The 17,277-nt window shown below is 47.1% G+C and overlaps 1 protein-coding gene across 1 annotated transcript in view; it reads left to right on the forward strand.

Moving 5' to 3' along the window:
- SPMIP7 (sperm microtubule inner protein 7) overlaps positions 1-16,794 on the forward strand; it is a 59,813-nt gene extending 43,019 nt beyond the window's left edge. Inside the window, exons 8-10 of the mRNA XM_024764387.1 lie at positions 1,080-1,187; positions 11,862-11,969; positions 16,671-16,794. Coding sequence (XP_024620155.1) covers positions 1,080-1,187; positions 11,862-11,969; positions 16,671-16,794 — 340 coding nt within the window. The remainder of the gene's footprint in view (positions 1-1,079; positions 1,188-11,861; positions 11,970-16,670) is intronic.
- The last annotated feature ends 483 nt before the right edge of the window (positions 16,795-17,277 follow it).

Consider the following 17,277-nt stretch of genomic DNA (forward strand, 5'->3'; position numbering starts at 1 on the left):
AAGAGAAAGAAAGGGGGAGCAGTATCTTTGGTGTTCCCAAATTGGTTATTTTATGAAATAAAATACCTTGGTTTCTACTAATACTGGGTGTTGTCAACAAGAAAGACTTTTACACTTGATGTGGAAGCTACAATGTGCTCGCCAAAGCTAAGGGCAGGAAATGCGATCTCTTGCTTTTCTATTTAAATTTGGCTCTCCGTGGGTGGCACAGATGTGCGTCACCGCCCTTTGGGGTCTTCTCTGCTTTATATTGGAGAAAAAACTTGTGCTTTAGTCAGCTTGGGCTGCTGTCACAACATAGCACAGACTGGGTGGCTTGTAAACAACAGACGTTTATTTCCCACAGTTCTGGAGGCTGGAAGGTAGGGACGGCCAAGGGGTCACAGACTTGTGTCCACGTATGGTTCAGGGGCAAGGAGCTCGTGGTGTCCCTTTTATAAGAACACTAATGACCCAAGTACCTCCCACCTCCTGATACCATCACCTTTGGATGTTAGGAATTCAACATATGAATTTTGGGGGGACATAAACATTCCGATCACATGACCTTGAAACAAAGTAAATCCAAGAAAACAGAGGAATCTGGGCCTTTCATCTCTACCCTCCCCCCTCATTACTCCAGCCTCTCCTACCCCACAGTAGAATTGACTCACCTTCCTACCAGTGGCCCCAGAAGTGCCTGCAGGACACCCTCTCACTGCCGTGGACTAATTGGACCTCCTGGCAGGCCCCGAAGGCACATTGCCAGTTGTCCACAATCCCAGGCACCTGCCCCATTTCTGTCCCCACAGGAGGCCCCTCAGCTATGAAGACACCCATCTCTGCCTTGCCCCGGCTGCCTCCAAGCTCCAGGGAGGAGTTGGCTCAGGGCTGCAGAAGCAGCTGCTTCATTGCTCAAAAACACAAACCAGCTGTTGCTCTCACTCTAAAAAAGAGAAAGTCTCCTTACTTTATTTTTTTTAAGGCAAATTGTTCCATCACCGTGGTTAATTTTTTGCATTTTGATCTATTTTGGCAAGATTTCCTTTGCAAGTTAGGATATGTTCATCTATGTTTTCTGTTTCTTTTCATCCTAACAGTGGTTGCGTGCATTCTACAAATGCTGATGACGTTGACGACCCCCGAGGAGACATCACATCTCTCGCCAAGCCTCGCAGCTCTGAAATTCTTTATACGAGCTCAAGTTGGTGAGTTCCACTTATGATTATTCCCCTCACTTTATTATTCAGGAGGAAACATGGTCATGGGCTTTGCAATGAATGGAGCAATTAAAAAAGGGCCCTGGATAAACAACAAGGTCCTACTGTACAGCACAGGGAACTATATTCAATCTCCCAGGATAAACCATAATGGAAAAGAATCTGAAAAAGAATGTGTATGTGTATAACTGAGTCACTTTGCTGTACAGCAGAAATTAACACAACATTGTAAATCAACTCGACTTCAATAAAATTAAAAAAAAAACCAGCCTGGTGCTGTGCACAGCTTAAGAGGAAAGATACCTGAAAGATACCTGAAAGATACCTGAAAGAAAGGTACCTGAAAGGACCGTAGTTTCTCACAAAGGAGGTTATAGTTTTGAGCACTGACTAACCTGGGTGCCTACATATATATGCAATATATCTTTACACGCTATGTTTTATGAGTATATTATATATATATAATATGTACAAAAAGTATGTATATATTCACTTTCACCAGTGGAACTACTGAGCCTCAGAAATTACTTCCCTAGGATTCACCGGATACACTACAGGAAGCTGACATTCTGTGTCTTTTTTTTTTTTAATTTTTACTGGAGTATAATTGATTTGCAATGTTGTTAGTTTCAGGTGTACAGCAAAGTGAATCAGTTATACATGCACACATATCCACTCTTTTTTAGATTCTTTTCCCATATAGGTCATTACAGAGTATTGAGTAGAGTCCCCTGTGCTCTACAGCAGGTCCTTATTAGTTATCTACTTTATGTATAGTAGTGTGTATGCATCAATCCCAGTCTCCCAAGTTATCCCTCCCCCCCTTACCCCCTGGTAACCATAAGTTTGTTTTCTATGTCTGTGGGTCTATTTCTGTTTTGTAAATAAGTTAATGTCTACCCTTTTTTTGGATTCCACATATAAGTGATATCATATGGTATGTCTTTGTCTGACTTACTTCACTTAGTGTGATAATATCTAGGTCCGTCCATGTTGCTGAAAAGGGCATTATTTCATTCCTTTTTATGGTTGAGTAATATTCCGTGGTATATACGTACCACATCTTCTTCATTACGCCACTGAGCTGCTACACATCACGGCTGTTACCCCATCAGTTTCTGTGGTGACTGAAAACCTTGCAGGAGGTATCCTGCAAGCCTATAGTGTGAATCACGACAGTATGTTAAATGTTAGCTGCTTTCTATTTTTTTTAAACATCAGTTGTGTCCATGAGACGAAATAGCTAAATTTCACATTGGCTGTCCTTCAGACCTATTCTACACCCTATAATAATTTTGAATTTTCCTGTGTTATATATTCTGACTCTAATTCTTTTGACTAGTTGGCCAAACTAAAATATGTTTCAAAACTAAATTTGGTTTTAAAATATATTTCTGTAACTTATTGCATTGAAGAATTAAATGAGTTGATCTATTTCAACCAAAAACAAAAAAGAAAGAAAAAAGAGGAGAGAATACATAAAATATTCCATGTACTGTGACAAAGACTTAGCCCTCACGTAGCTTGCAAACCTGCAGGGCCGGTGAGCTCTGCTCACCAACAATGATAATATAGAGCAGCGTGGAGTGAGTTTCCTGAGCAGTGAGCTTAGTGCTTTTGATCTCAGTTGTACAGAGAAGTCACTTTCACCCACGAGACTTGAAGGCTATGATGTTTTAGCTGAGTCCTGAGGAAGGGTTCGTTGGTTATGATTCTTCCATAATTTCTGCAAGGAAGTTATTGCTATTAAACGTGGCAATTCTAAAAAATTTTCAAGAAAGAATATGAGGATAAACCCAACTGAAAATATCCTACTGGCATAAAATTTTATTTCTCCTTTGAAATGTACATCTGAATTTTGGAATGTTTTATGAAACATTCTTGCTAAAGAATGAAATGTATTCTTCTGGGTCATTCTTCAAGGATAGTAAAGAGCAGTCTGGCAGCATTTTAAAAATTTGATGTAGAACATACCATTTAACTTAAGTAAATTTGGGAGCATGCCATTCCACCTCATCTTGCTGTTAATTAGTGTTTTTAAGGAAAGGAAATTGAATGGATTATGTGAAAGAATTGGACATTAACTGTACTTCCCCAAATTGGCCACTAGAGGGCCTCCGAGGTTGCAAAATTTCTTTGGATGAGGTTTCATTTTTTAACAGAATCTTAACCTTTTAACACAAAGAAAGGTTTTCCATTTTTATTATGAAGTATTGATACAAAATGTATAGTGTCATATGTAACATATAAAGCAAAATAACAAGGAAATGCCTGTGCATCCCGGGCCTAGCTAAGGACATAGTACTGTATCTTTTAAGCCACCTGTATATTCCTCCCAACCTCATCTCCTTGGTCTCCTTCCCCAACCCAGAAGTCATCACATCAGACTTTGTGCTTATCCTTTGCTTCCTTTGCTTGATAGTTTGGCTACATATACTTGAATCTCTAAACAAAATGTTATGTCCTTTCCACAGTACCACACTGAGCAAAGTATAGAAGAATGCATACAACATGACATCGTTTGCATAAGGTCCAAAACCCAGAAACACATCAACTTACTTTGTGCCCAGTAGAGTACCATCCTATTCAAAAGCAAATATGACTCTTCCTTTGTTTCCTCATCTTAAACTTTCTTAAAGGGAAATACGTTTATGAGATCATCTTTAAGGTTCTCATAACCCGTGACAATTAGGACAGGAGCTGTACTTGCCCCGACTCCTTCAGTGGAAGCCGCATTGCAGACAGAGTCAAGGCTACTGCCTCTTGGGTTCAGGTGGTTGGAATCACCAATTTCCCCAAAGGGTAAATGTTTTCAAATTTTCCTCATTCGTTGATTTTGTATTCTGGCCACCATCTCATTCGACATGCCCAATGTATTGGTGGTGATTATACTAATAGTTATTTTTTGGGTTTTTTTTTTTTTGCGGTACACGGGCCTCTCACTGTTGTGGCCTCTCCTGTTGCGGAGCACAGGCTCCGGATGCACAGGCCCAGAGGCCATGGTTCACGGGCCCAGCCGCTTCGCAGCATGTGGGATCTTCCCGGACCAGGGCACGAACCCGTGTCCCCTGCATCGGCAGGCGGACTCTCAACCACTGCGCCACCAGGGAAGCCCTATACTAATAGTTTTAAAAATAACTTTTAAAGTTGTAGAACTGAATCTGATCATTATAGAAAAAAGTACAGGAAAAATTAATAACAATAAAAACATAACTTTTAAACAGAAACATAGGCATTATTAATATTTTGACATATTTCCATCTGTCATCCTGAATCTCGTATTTGTATATTTATATAGCTATGATCATACTACATATATAATTTTTACTACCTTAACATTGCAACATCATCATGGGTACATGTTATTATGAACTCATCATGATTTTTTATTGGTGTAGCTGTACTGTCATTGACTAGTTCACTTAGGTTACATACGTAAATTCTTTCCATCTTTTGCTACGATAAATAATGCTGTCAAACACTCTTTAAGTGAATCTTCTTCTAATTTGGAGTTATCTACTTAAGGGAGACTCCTTGAAATGGATTATGAGGTCAAAATATATAAACATTTTTAAGCATGTTACAAAATCCTTTCCTGGAAGTATTATAAAAATTTACAGTAGAACCAGAGTTTATGTGCAATGTGTATGCACGTACACCTTCAGTGCTAGCCTTAAAGCTCACCAAATAGTATATTCTTTTCCTTCCAAATGTGTTTATTATAAAAACAATTCAAATATGTTTGGCAAAAGTGGAATACCTCTTTCGTTTTCAGGGCCAGTGTTGAAAAGTGATACATGTTTTAGACTTTACCGCCAAACGTGCATGAATTTCTGCCTGTAGGTAGCTGCATGCCGCTGTATGTGCACGCGAGTGTGGGGCGGTGTTGGGTTGACAGGTGCAATGGACGTTTTCCCAGGCTCTATGCAGGGCTTTGAAAATCTTTTTTAATGGCTGCGTGATATTCCACTACAAGCTGTATCATAGTTTACGTAGGCCAAGTAGTTACTAAAATCTTTCCTATTGTTAAAAAAATACAGCAGTAGACATCCTCCACATATATCTTTGCACAGTTTTATGCATCCATTTCTATAGAACAAATCCTTAAGAGCAGAATTGTTGCATGAGTTTTCTCATTAAAATTAATAAAATATTTTCTGATTTGGTAGTGATGGGCCAGTTATTAAAAGATATTTAGTTAAGGAACTCAAGACATTAATTCAGTTTCCACTGAGGTTCCTAACTTCTAACTTGGGCCTAGTTTAGGAACTAGAATCCACGATATCCATTGGCTTCAACAGTTCTTGAAGCTCAGGCACTGAGTAGAAATTACACACACACACAAAAAAGGTAAAAAGTCAATCCTCACTCATAATCTGTGTCAAGCAAACAAGGTGAGACTAACGTAGGGAGCCCCCCCATTTTTTTCCCAATCTGTTTTTTCAGCCTACTCTTAAATACTAGAGCCATATTCTTTGCAAGAGCTTATTATAAAATGAGATGGAAGAGAAGTTTGTTTTCAGTTAGTAATTATTTTGTGGCCCACATTGTTTGGAAATGCCTAGCATTCAGGACTCATCAGTGCGAAGTGTCTGACTATAGAATGATGTGTAATAGGGATCCAAAAGCATGGAACCTTGCCCTTTCCTAAGAAAAGGGAGAGTGTTTTTCTTTTGCCGTGGACCACGTGGGCTCTCACGTATGTGCATCTCAGCTGGTCCAGCCCCTCCCTTTACCAACGAGGAGGACGCTGGGGCTCGAGCAGGAGAGAGGCACGTCCAGGTGACAGAGCAGAGGCTGTGCCCTCCGACCCCATACCCGGTGCTTTCCAGACACTGTTTGCCGTTTGGTTTCCCAAACCAGCCTGACGCCTCCACCGTTCTGTCTTCCACTAAATCATAATCTTTTATTTCAGGACTTCACCCAGTTTCGTATTCACTGTGCCTTTACCTCTGCTGTCTCTCTGATGAAGCATTTGCAAATCATGAGTAGTTGTCCAAAGTGACCTCCAGGCACCCCTGGGCCAAGGCCTGAGATGGAAGAAGGGGCCGCCCTGCCCGTCCCCGGGTGCGCTGCACCTTTAACAAAATCTGACCACAAGGCAGGTTCAAGACGGGCTATGAATAGCAGTTCCTTACACTAGCCCACACTTCTGCCTTTTCTGAGAACTTTCACATCGACTCTCTCATTTGTTTTTCAAAGCAGTGTGATGAAGCCAGAGGTGCGGGAATAAGTTCTCTCCCCACTTTACAGATGGGGAGGTTGAAGCAGAGTAACTTATGTAAGAGCCCCAGGTACTCATTCCATGAGCGGTTAAGGAGAACAGCCCCTCAGTCCCCAGGGCAGCCTCTGGCCAGTGAGCGCTTCCTGGGCGTCAGCCCTGCTTTGATGGGGCTGTCGGCTCCTTTCTGTGTCCCCTCCCGGATGCCAGAGGGGAAGCTTCCCTGAGAACAGAGGGAGAAGAACATCCTCTAGAGTGTGGTGATGGTAGGAGTGACACTAATTCCTGAGCAGGTCCTGGGGATCTTACCACATCTTACCGCATTCAGGGAGGCACAGCCCAGTGGCCAGCATGACTCTGGTCTTATCTAGATTTCTCACAGAACGGTCAGCAAAACCAGTCACAGTTCCCAGACCCTCCTTCCCCTCAGCCTTCCCAGGCCTGCCAGCTTCTCTGTCCACACGTGCACTAGGCCAGCACTTGGCCCAGCTAACCTGGCCCCCTGCCCCTGCAAGGGAGCTGCACATCCCCCCACCCCTGACTTAGGCAGAGGTGGCTCAGAAAGCTCCCATCCCGTGTCCAGGATCACAGGGCTGGTGGGGGCAGCCCTGAAGGCCGATGCCAGCCCTGGGACAGTCTGAGCCCGCGCCTCCCTCTGTGTCCCTCTCCCACCCTCCGGCTCTTCCTGTGCCTCAGCGATCTTTGCCCCACCTGGATTCTGTAAACCTCTAGTCGTGCATTTAACAACTTTACTGCTTAGCGTGAAAGCTGTCAGGCGTCAGGCCTGTGAGTTCTTCTCGATCTGTACTTGACACAGAATAGCTCTCAATGAACGAGGGCCCAAGTGGCTTGAACGTGCACTACGCCCACGCCCTGAACGACGCCGACCACCTGACCCAGCACAGCTCTCCCGGCGCGGCTGGCAGTCTGGGTGTCAGGGCCTTCTGGGTCGGGTCAGTCCCGCCACCTGCCAGCTCGGTTGTCTCTGGGCACATGACTTGGACTTCTTCTGAGGCCCCAGTGCCTGCATCTATGAAATGGGCATGATACCAGGACCAGCGACCCAGAGTGTTGGGAGATTAAACCAGTCAACTCACGTTAAGTGTCATGAAGGGCGCACACTCAGTGAGGATTCGTCAGGCCTGTGGTACAGGGAGAGAACGTGTGTACACTGGAATTCTAATCCATGTATGCATGACCTATAGTCTACATATAACATGGTTTTCTCCATGTTTTCCTTATGTTCTATTTAGCTTTTCATTACACACCATCTGGCTCCCTCGTTCTAACTGATTTACCGAAGTTCCTTATATTTCTCAAGTTATTTAATTTCTATTTTATTATGCTTTGCTGAGCAAAACCAATTAGCTGTAAACTTAGGCAAAAATTTATTCAAACTTACCCATTAGTGAACCAACTCTAGGCTTATTGTGGGAACTGGGCACCAAAGAAGGTGCCCAAAACACTATGGAGCAAAGGCAAACATGAAGACTTCGCTTATCTTTAAATGGTTTCCTGTTTCTCTCGCTTTCCTTAAATGGGGGAGTGGGTTTGAACGTACAACTGCTCTGGAAATTCTCTTAGAGCCTGTACATTTCCGTGTCTCTAATATCTTTGTTTCTTCCATCTGAAAAACCGTGTCACCCATCAGCCGCAGGTCTGCAGTGTCCCCCAGAGACTGTTCTCCTCTTGATATAAGGTCAACATGTTGCACTGAAGACGGAAAAAAGTCCCCCTGTGATGTCCCTGCCAAAGGGTTAAATGGAATAGCTTTTAGAAGCAGCGTGGGTGAGGACTTTCGTTTTCAAATATGTGACAGTTTATTATGCAACCGAATTCATTTCTCAGGCCTAAGCAGCTTATCTTTAATTCAGTCCATTCGTGCATGGGTGTTATTTTTAGATATGACGTAATATAATATCATTATTATAACGTAATGTATAATACCGTTTAACATCAATAACCTGTATGCCACAAGGCACATATAGTGGGGTGATGTTTCATATCAAGCCCTTCTTGTGATTGACACGTCACTTGCTTCCACCTTTGACTTCTTAACTGCTCTGATGGAAGGTTATGACTTCAGAGGCATTTTCATCCTGCAGGTGTTTTAAGGGCAGTGGAAAAAACCTCTCACGCAGAGGAAGGGGATTTCCTTTGTAACATGCATGGAAGCTTTAATGAATGTTTGGGGAGAGACACAACACATGAATGATTTTGCCCCATTTTTTGTTACCTCTGTGACATACAGCTGCAATTCTTTAAGAAAATTCCAGGAAACCCTGAAGGGCCCTGCCTAGAATTGGACAGCAGTGGTTTACTCACCCAGGTCCCTGCAACAAGCCCGAAACAGAGACTTCCAAACCTGGCTGCCCACGGGAGTTATCTGGAGAGATTAAAAACCCCAATTCCCGGGTTACACGGCTTGCCAATTAAATCCGAATGTCTGGGGGTAGGAGTAAGGCATCAGTACCTTTTAAAAATCCCCGTGAGTCGTCAGGACGCAGCAGCGTTTGGAAACCACTGTCTGTCTTCACCTCTCTCGGGCTGCCTGTCCTGGACGAACTGCATTCCTCGCCTGCCAGGCTCCTATTTTGTACAGTTCTTATTTCTTTAAAATCTTACATGCTCGATTAATTGAGCACCTACTAAGTGCTAAAGACTTGCCAGTTGCTTTCACCTTCACTGAATCCCTTTGACCCCCAGGGCGCTGGGAGGCCACGTGCACCCTCGGGCTGCAGCTGGCAGAGACAAGGGCAGGGCAGGCCTGGCTCCCTGATTTTCCTGGCCTCACAAGATCCACTAACTTGCACAGCTTACTCTTCTGTTGCCCTTGATGTGCTTGCCCTTCACTTTGTCTGCATCGGGGTCCCCTGCTTTATTGCCTGCAAGCCAGCAAGTCGTAGGCTGATGCGCTTGGAAGAGACACAGGATTTTACTGGGGCAATTCCTACCTGATACGTCATTTCCCGTAATGTGCTGATGCCAGGGGCACATCATCAGTGCCCAGAAGGACGCCAGAGGACCTGCCTGCCCACAGACACAAGTAGAATCTGGCCTCCCTCCTGCTCATGCCCTTGAGCTTGGTACTGTCGCCCCTCTCGTAGCTGAGGCCCAGATTTGAGACCCTGCCCCTGAGCCCACCCCGTTCATTGCCCCGCCCTCCACTGTCTTCCTGTCCCTGACTCTGTACGCAGCACCCTCCCTTAAGCTCCGTATTTCGAAAATTCCTCCTGCGGTCAGTGCTGCTTGGAGGTTTCCTTGGCTTATTGGATGTGTGGAAAGCATGAGACGAAACCAGGAGACCCTCAGAGGAGCCGTCCCTCTGCCTTCCATGGGGGCTCGGTCCTTGCTGCTGTTTGCCTTGCGTCTGGGCCTCCATCGAGGATAAGGACCCTCGCCAGAGGAATGTCACGCTCCCGAGGAGGGGCCCTGGAGTGGCCGGGGCAAGCTGAGCCCTGGCCATGGCAGCAAGAGGACCCTGAGAGCTGAACTTCACAGAGATGGGTGTTATTGGAGGGAGCCTTGTGATTTGCAGAAAGCGTGTGCTTGCTCTTTGAAAATAGTCTCAACCTCACATGTTTCCTCGCACTTGAGGGTGAGGCTGCATGTCTTAAGCGGCACTGGGACTGGGCCCACCTCTTCCTCAGGAAATAATCCATGGAAAGGGTTTTATATGCTGTAAAAATGGCAAAAACAATACTTATTATTCACACTTCTCTGAATTACCCACTAAAATATTTCTTTTGGATGTTTGCTCGCCGTTCTAGAGAGGGATTTTATACCCACACTGAAAAACCCTGCCAGACCTTCTTGTGTTTTTCTTTTACTCTCTCTCTCTCTGGAGGGGAAAAGGACCAGGGAAGCAGAGGAGTAAGTGGAATTGAGTTAAATTTGTGCAATTTCAGGAAATTATATGAAATCAGTACTTTAACGGTGGCAAGACATAAATATTATTTAAAAATCACAGCTGTGGGCTTCCCTGGTGGCACAGTGGTTGAGAGTCCGCCTGCTGATGCAGGGGACGCGGGTTCATGTCCCGGTCTGGGAAGATCCCACATGCCGCGGAGCGGCTGGGCCCGTGAGCCATGGCCGCTGAGCCTGCGCGTCCAGAGCCTGTGCTCCGCAACGGGAGAGGCCACAGCCGTGAGAGGCCCGTGTATCAAAAAAAAAAAAAAATCACAGTTGTGACTGATATTGGAATTGGTGTCACAGAGCTCCGTGTGGGACCCAGGTCCACTCTTTGGTAAGGAAAACCTGTCCTCCTTCATTAGAAAACAGAGCTCACACACCAGTCAGAATGGCCATCATCAAAAAATCTAGAAACAATAAATGCTGGAGAGGGTGTGGAGAAAAGGGGACACTCTTGCACTGCTGGTGGGAATGTGAATTGGTTCAGCCACTATGGAGAACAGTATGGAGGTTCCTTAAAAAACTACAAATAGAATTACCATATGACCCAGCAATCCCACTACTGGGCATATACCCTGAGAAAACCAAAATTCAAAAAGAGTCATGTACCAAAATGTTCATTGCAGCTCTATTTACAATAGCCCGGAGATGGAAAGAACCTAAGCGCCCATCATCGGACGAATGGATAAAGAAGATGTGGCACATATACACAATGGAATATTACTCAGCCTTAAAAAGAAATGAAATTGAGCTATTTGTAATGAGATGGATAGACCTAGAGTCTGTCATACAGAGTGAAGTAAGTCAGAAAGAAAAAGACAAATACCGTATGCTAACACATATATATGGAATTTAAGGGAAAAAAATGTCATGAAGAACCTAGGGATAAGACAGGAATAGAGGCGCAGACCTACTGGAGAACGGACTTGAGGATATGGGGAGGGGGAAGGGTGAGCTTTGACAGGGCGAGAGAGAGTCATGGACATATACACACTAACAAACGTAGTAAGGTAGATAGATGCGGGGAAGCAGCCGCAAGGCACAGGGATATTAGCTCGGTGCTTTGGGACAGCCTGGAGGGGTGGGATGGGGAGAGTGGGAGGGAGGGAGACGCAAGAGGGAAGACATATGGGAACATATGTATATGTATAGCTGATTCACTTTGTTATAAAGCAGAAACTAACACACCATTGTAAAGCAATTATACCCCAATAAAGATGTTAAAAAAAAAAAAAAAGAAAGAAAACAGAGCTCAACTGTGAATCATGTATGTAAAACACATGCAAATTGAAACAGTAGAAAAACATGGGCCTGAAGTAAGTTTCTTTAGTCCTAGAGCAGGGCTGTCATCTGCACATCTCTGGCCCCTGCCCACACGCTTTCCTGTCTGGCAGACAGATTTCCAGACCTGACGTGGGACAAAACCTTTAGACTGCGTCCTCCTTTGTGCTTTCATAGTTGGGTGCCGGTGACCGTGACTATTTCACAGGTTGTTATTTTCCTTTCCTTTCTTGCCCTCTTTCCTTTAGCTCTGCAAATATTCCAGGATACACTGGTAAGGTTCATTTCACAGCCACCCATCCAGCAAATTCTCATCATCCATCAACGACCCCCTCGCCCGATTCAGGAGTGCACCAGTAAGTATGAGTCCTATTACTCAGTGCGCTCAGATACGTGGTGGGGAGGTGTCCTAATGATGATTAGCCCATTAAGGAGCCATTCAGTACTAAGAGTAAATTTACGTTGTTTAAAAAATAGGGTGTCGAGTCCAAAAAGACAGAAGAGTCCATTCCCCACTGTTGCTGCTCAAAGGAGCATACTGAGATATTTCATGCATCTTAGGTGGATGGCATCTTTGCCTCTTGGGCTCAGCTCTGCATACACATCACCCTTCTGCATTGTCCTCAGAACACGCATGGAACACGCTGCACGGGACACGTCTTCACTTCTTGTGACTAGCCACCTTACTTTTCACGAAAGACAACATTCGGTTGGAAGCCATATATATTTTTAAACTCTGTTTTGCAAATTGAAAACAGGAGACATCTGATGGGGGTTTAGCGCAGACCCTGTGTGTTGAAGCTGCCAGTGAGAAGCAACGCATTATTGCTCATCACACCTCAAATTTGAAAGCATCTTATGGACGTCCTGGCCTTGCAAATAAGATAACACAGCTCTGAAGATGCAAATGCGGGGTCCAGAGGCTGGCCCCGTGCCAGTAAATACGCTCTCGTGGTGGGTCGGGGGGTGTGCATCTGGGAGGGGGACCGATGCAGCCCCCCGCCTCCATTGGTGCCTTTTCTCCTTTTTGGTGGAGAATCCACTCATTCCTGAAACATTCTTTGAGCACCCACCCTGGGCCAGGCACTGCTGAAGGCTCTGTGCTCACCGGGTTGAGCGGGAAAGCTCCAGGCTCTCAGGAACCTACGTTCTGGCGTGAAAGACAGAAGCAAAGAGGCATACAAGTATCTGAAGACATGAATTAAAACGATTTTGGACAGAGACACATGCTGTGCAGAAGAAAAGGCAGGGTGACGTCGGAGAGGGAGCCTGGGCAGGGACCCAGGAAGCCGGGCGGTCAGGGGGGCTGGTGGGTGCTGACCTGCAGGCAGAGTCCGAGCTCCTGCCCTGAGGGGCTTCCTGATCATCCCGAGAGGCAGGATATGGCGGGGCCTCGTGGACCTCGGCCCGCGGTTCATACATCAGTTCGCTAGTCATACACTCATGTGCGTGTGGTTCATTCAACAAATGTTGTGTCAACACATGTTTACAGTGCCAGGAATTCACAAGAGTTAGACCCAGTTTGCAAGGAGCTCCCAGTCTAGCGGTGGGCGAGGGATAAACAGTTACCCTGGAGGATGCCCAGTGTCTTCATAGTGACGGTCACTTAACAGCTGAGGGCTTCTGGGACACTGCCCTGTAAGGACTGACTGGTCTTATCAACCCTGTGACCGTGTGAGGAAGGTCTCTTGTGTTCCCATTTGACAGGTAAGGAAACTGAGGCTCCAGGCCAGCAGGGCATCTGTGTGGGTGCAGCGAAGACTTCACGAAGGGAGGAGGTGGTCCACGCCGTGATTCTCGGGGCAGTGGGCTTCGTCTCACAGATACTCGAGGGCAGGCCTCTGCCTGCCCCAGGCAGCCCTCATCGTGCAGCCGTGGGGTCTTAGGGAGGCAGCTCTCAGGTCACCGCCCGCCTCAGTGTGAACTGTGTGTAGAGAGCCGCGTGGTAAGGGCAGTGACCACAAGGCGACGGGGCGCATCGTCAACTGAGCTTAGCTCGGACAGTTTGCCAACTGGCCGGCATCTCTGGGCCACCTGGTGGGAAACATTTTCAAGAAGGTCATTGGCTTTCTAGGCTGGTGTTTTGCATTCAGTCCGTTTTCTCTCAAGACACATTGTCAAACATCACACAAATCCCAAAGGAAGGGCTGGTAGAAATTTAGACACAGTGTTTTACTTCCTCTGAAGGACCTAAAGAGGCAACGTGAAAATTAAATGCATCCTTATATCTGTCGTTTAGACTTATTGCCCAGAAAAGCCAGGGTAACGCCCTGCGTCTGGGCAATTCACGATCGAGGAGAGAGCAAACTCGAGGATGCTTTTTCTGGCAAATGCAGCCGGCTCTCACCCGTCGCCGTTTCTGTCCACAGCCCATCCTCTCACCCCAAATCTCTCAGACCTCGTCCCCGACAGCCTTGTGGTCTGGCGTGTTTCTGCAGCCACGTGAGCTAGCGGTCCAAAGTCCCTAATATATTTCAGAGGAATCTTTATTCCTACGTGGGAAACTAGCCTCCACCGTTACTACTCCTGTTCCTACTGTGGTCACTGTTGCTACTTGAGAAAAGAGCCTGAGTCTTTAGGCCGTTTGGGGTAATGGCCACGGCAGCAGACTCAGGCTGGTTGCTGACCCCTGGCAGCCCCACACTCACCCCACACATACTGCACACACGGCTGTCACCTGCTGTCCCAGAGTGGGGCCCAAGGACCCGTGGAGCAGTCTTCTCTGGGGCTCTCATTCTCAGGGTGCACACCGGCTCTGGAAACATGGACAGTGTCACCCACTGTGTGACACGAAATGACAGACTCGTGTTGGGCTGGGAGCCCGATCACCCCTGCGCCCCACAAACAAGGGCTCCTGATGTGGCAGCGGGGCTCTGTGGTGAGAAGGCACAGGGGGGCGTGTAGATTTTTAACAGCACTCTGCTGACACAGGCCGGCGGCCTGCAGCAGGGCGGCCAGTGGTCTGCACCTGTCCTGGCCCCTGTGATCAGAAAAAGTCAGGTCTTTGAGGTTCTCCATGGTGAAGTAGTGCCTCTGCTTTTTTGTGACACTACACTTAATGTGTTTTTGTTGTTTTCTCTTCGCTAAAAGCTTCCAGCGGCCGTGAGAGTCTGAGTCTCTGTTGAGTATCATCACGAGCCCTTAGTAAGCTGACGGCCTCCAGGCGCTCTTTGTTTCTCCCACTGTTCCTGAGAAGCCGCCTGCCCAGGGCCTGCCCTGACGGCTTCCCCTCGCGGCTCTCCTTCCGTGGAAAGCTGGCTCCACCCCGTGGTGGCAGCAGCCCTCCACCTTCCCCATCAGAGGGCTGCCCTGCTGCTCCCCAGGCCCCCCGCCTACCTGCTCCGGTGGACCGCCACCCCCGTGTCCTCCCCCCACTTCAGAATCGCTACTCCCACCACTACTCCTGTTTCCTTTCCTCCCAGAAAGGCAAGCTCCCACTTGCCTCAAAGGTTCTTCCTTCCCTGTGAGTTCCAGCTCCCCTTCAGCCCTGTGCCCTCGCTGCTGGCTGGCCAGGCCCAGGGCCTCCCTACATCAGACCTTCGCCTCGAGCAGCCAGCCTGCCCTCCCTCGCAGCTCCACGCCGCCCCCAGCCCTCTCCCTCCTCCAGCTCATGGCTCTCCTCTTACAGTCACATGAAGAGCTCCCACAGGGCAAGAATGGCGCACTTGCGGTGGAGTTTGTGGCCGATGGGCCGCAGTGGTGGTTGAGTGGGGTTGAGTGGCTTAGGCCTTGAATGTCAATGCCAAGGGAGGGAGGGCCGTGCGGTCCCCATAACACATGCTGAGGGTGGTGTGCAGGACACCAGCAGTGCCCTAGGATGGGTACTGCTGAGAGGAGATGCAAAGGAGCAGGGAAGGGATGATGGGACAGGGGTTCAAGGCGGGGAGACGGGGGTGCAGGAGATGGGTCAGAGGGATGCTGTGAGTCTCCAGGTCTGAAGGTAGGGCGTCCACTCCTGTTTGCATCACAGCTCAGTGTTTCCTGTGCATCCCTCACACCAGAATTCAACCTTCACAGAAGGAGGAGTTCTCATTTCAACAGCCTTTTTTCACAACATCAGAAAAAACTATTGTCACTTCACGATAATCGCAGTGTAAAAATAGGGTGCTTGAGATTCATTTGCCGTGTCCTCTATAACTTCTGCCACATACGAGCATCGCGGTGTGTGTGTGTGTGATTCAAGTAGCAGCAGATTCATGAGAGACCCGCTACAGGCTGTGTGCAGTTGTTCAAGAGAGATGGCATGACCCAGGTCCATGCTGACGTGGACACCTCTGGACACAAAAGGTGTTCGGAAAGCATCATTTACATACACAGTATTCTACATTTTCACGGTTATTTCCTTTCTTTTAATTCTCACCAGAAACTTGGTAGGGCATCATTTCCATTGGAGGGATGAGCAGACTAAGGTGTGGGTTGAGAGCATCGTGAGGGAGCCACCAGGTTACCCCACCTGCAGGGTGAGGCCAGCGCTCAGCCCTGCACGTGGCCCGTCCCGCCTCTGCCCTTGTCTCCCTCTCCCCGTCCACGTGCTCCATGCCCTCCCACCTTCCTGTCTCCCTGAACTCCAACCTTTGCACCAGCTGGCCTTTACCGTGACCTTCCAGATTCCTCCCTGACATAGACACTGGGTGGATGTCCTTCCCCAACCCAGAAAGGTGACCTTGCCTCTGGGTTCCCTCACACCCTGAGCCCACCCCCACGGAGGCTTTGTGTGGTGGCCCTGGGTTATTCAGCTGCCTCTCTGCAGCTTCACCTGCTTTTGTCTGTATTTTCTGTATTCTTAGCATCTACTGTAATTCTAGGCACAAAGTAGGTTTTCAATCAATGAAACTGATGGCAATATAATGCATAGAATGCAATCAATGAACTGAATGCAAATAAATGAAATAAAGGAAACAATACACACAAGGACTAACCATTTTCTTTCTGTTCTGTGCTTCTCCTCTCTCTCTCCCTGCCCCCCCGCACCCCGACGTGTATATCATTAGTTGGAGGATAGATGAGGTTATATGCTTTTATTTTATGTGTCTTTTTTCCCCTCCATTCTCTTACAGCACCTTACGGAGAGAAATGGCAGTTGACCTCTTCCGTCACCAGGGGCCACTGTCTAGAATGGTCACAACTGTGAAACCCTACAACCCCTTCAATAAGAAGGAAAAGGAAACTGTAGGCTACTGAAAGGGACCTGCCCTGAGTGACACCTGAGTCTTGGGGAGGCACCATGCACAGTACAATGGGGAAATAAAAGAAATCAAATAAAGCATGTTCCCAGTGTGTCTGTACAGGTTGGACAAGGTTTGGTGGTGCCACCATTCCAGGATGGCAGCCAAGGTCTTCTAGAAGCCCCCAGCTGCAGAGGTGTTATTTTAGAATATTCCTCTTTAGAGTTGGAATGCCAGGCTACCTAGAGGTCTGGGGTTCATGTGGGGAATTCTAACTGTGAAGCCTAGATCACAGATTTTATGATCACAGATTACCCAGTCCAAGGCCCGTATGCTGTCGATGAGAAAACTGAATATGAAGAGAGAGAGGGGCATTCTTTTCACACAGAGTGTATCGCATGGGGACAGCACCTGTGATACAGAAGATAGAAGCCGGCCTTTGCCTGGCTCCAGTGTTTCTCTTCCTGAGAGACAAGAGCACCCCAGGCTCCATGAGGGT

The sequence above is a fragment of the Neophocaena asiaeorientalis genome, unplaced genomic scaffold (assembly GCF_003031525.2).
Source record: "Neophocaena asiaeorientalis asiaeorientalis breed wild unplaced genomic scaffold, Neophocaena_asiaeorientalis_V1.1 scaffold191, whole genome shotgun sequence".
Classification (NCBI taxonomy): domain Eukaryota; kingdom Metazoa; phylum Chordata; class Mammalia; order Artiodactyla; family Phocoenidae; genus Neophocaena; species Neophocaena asiaeorientalis.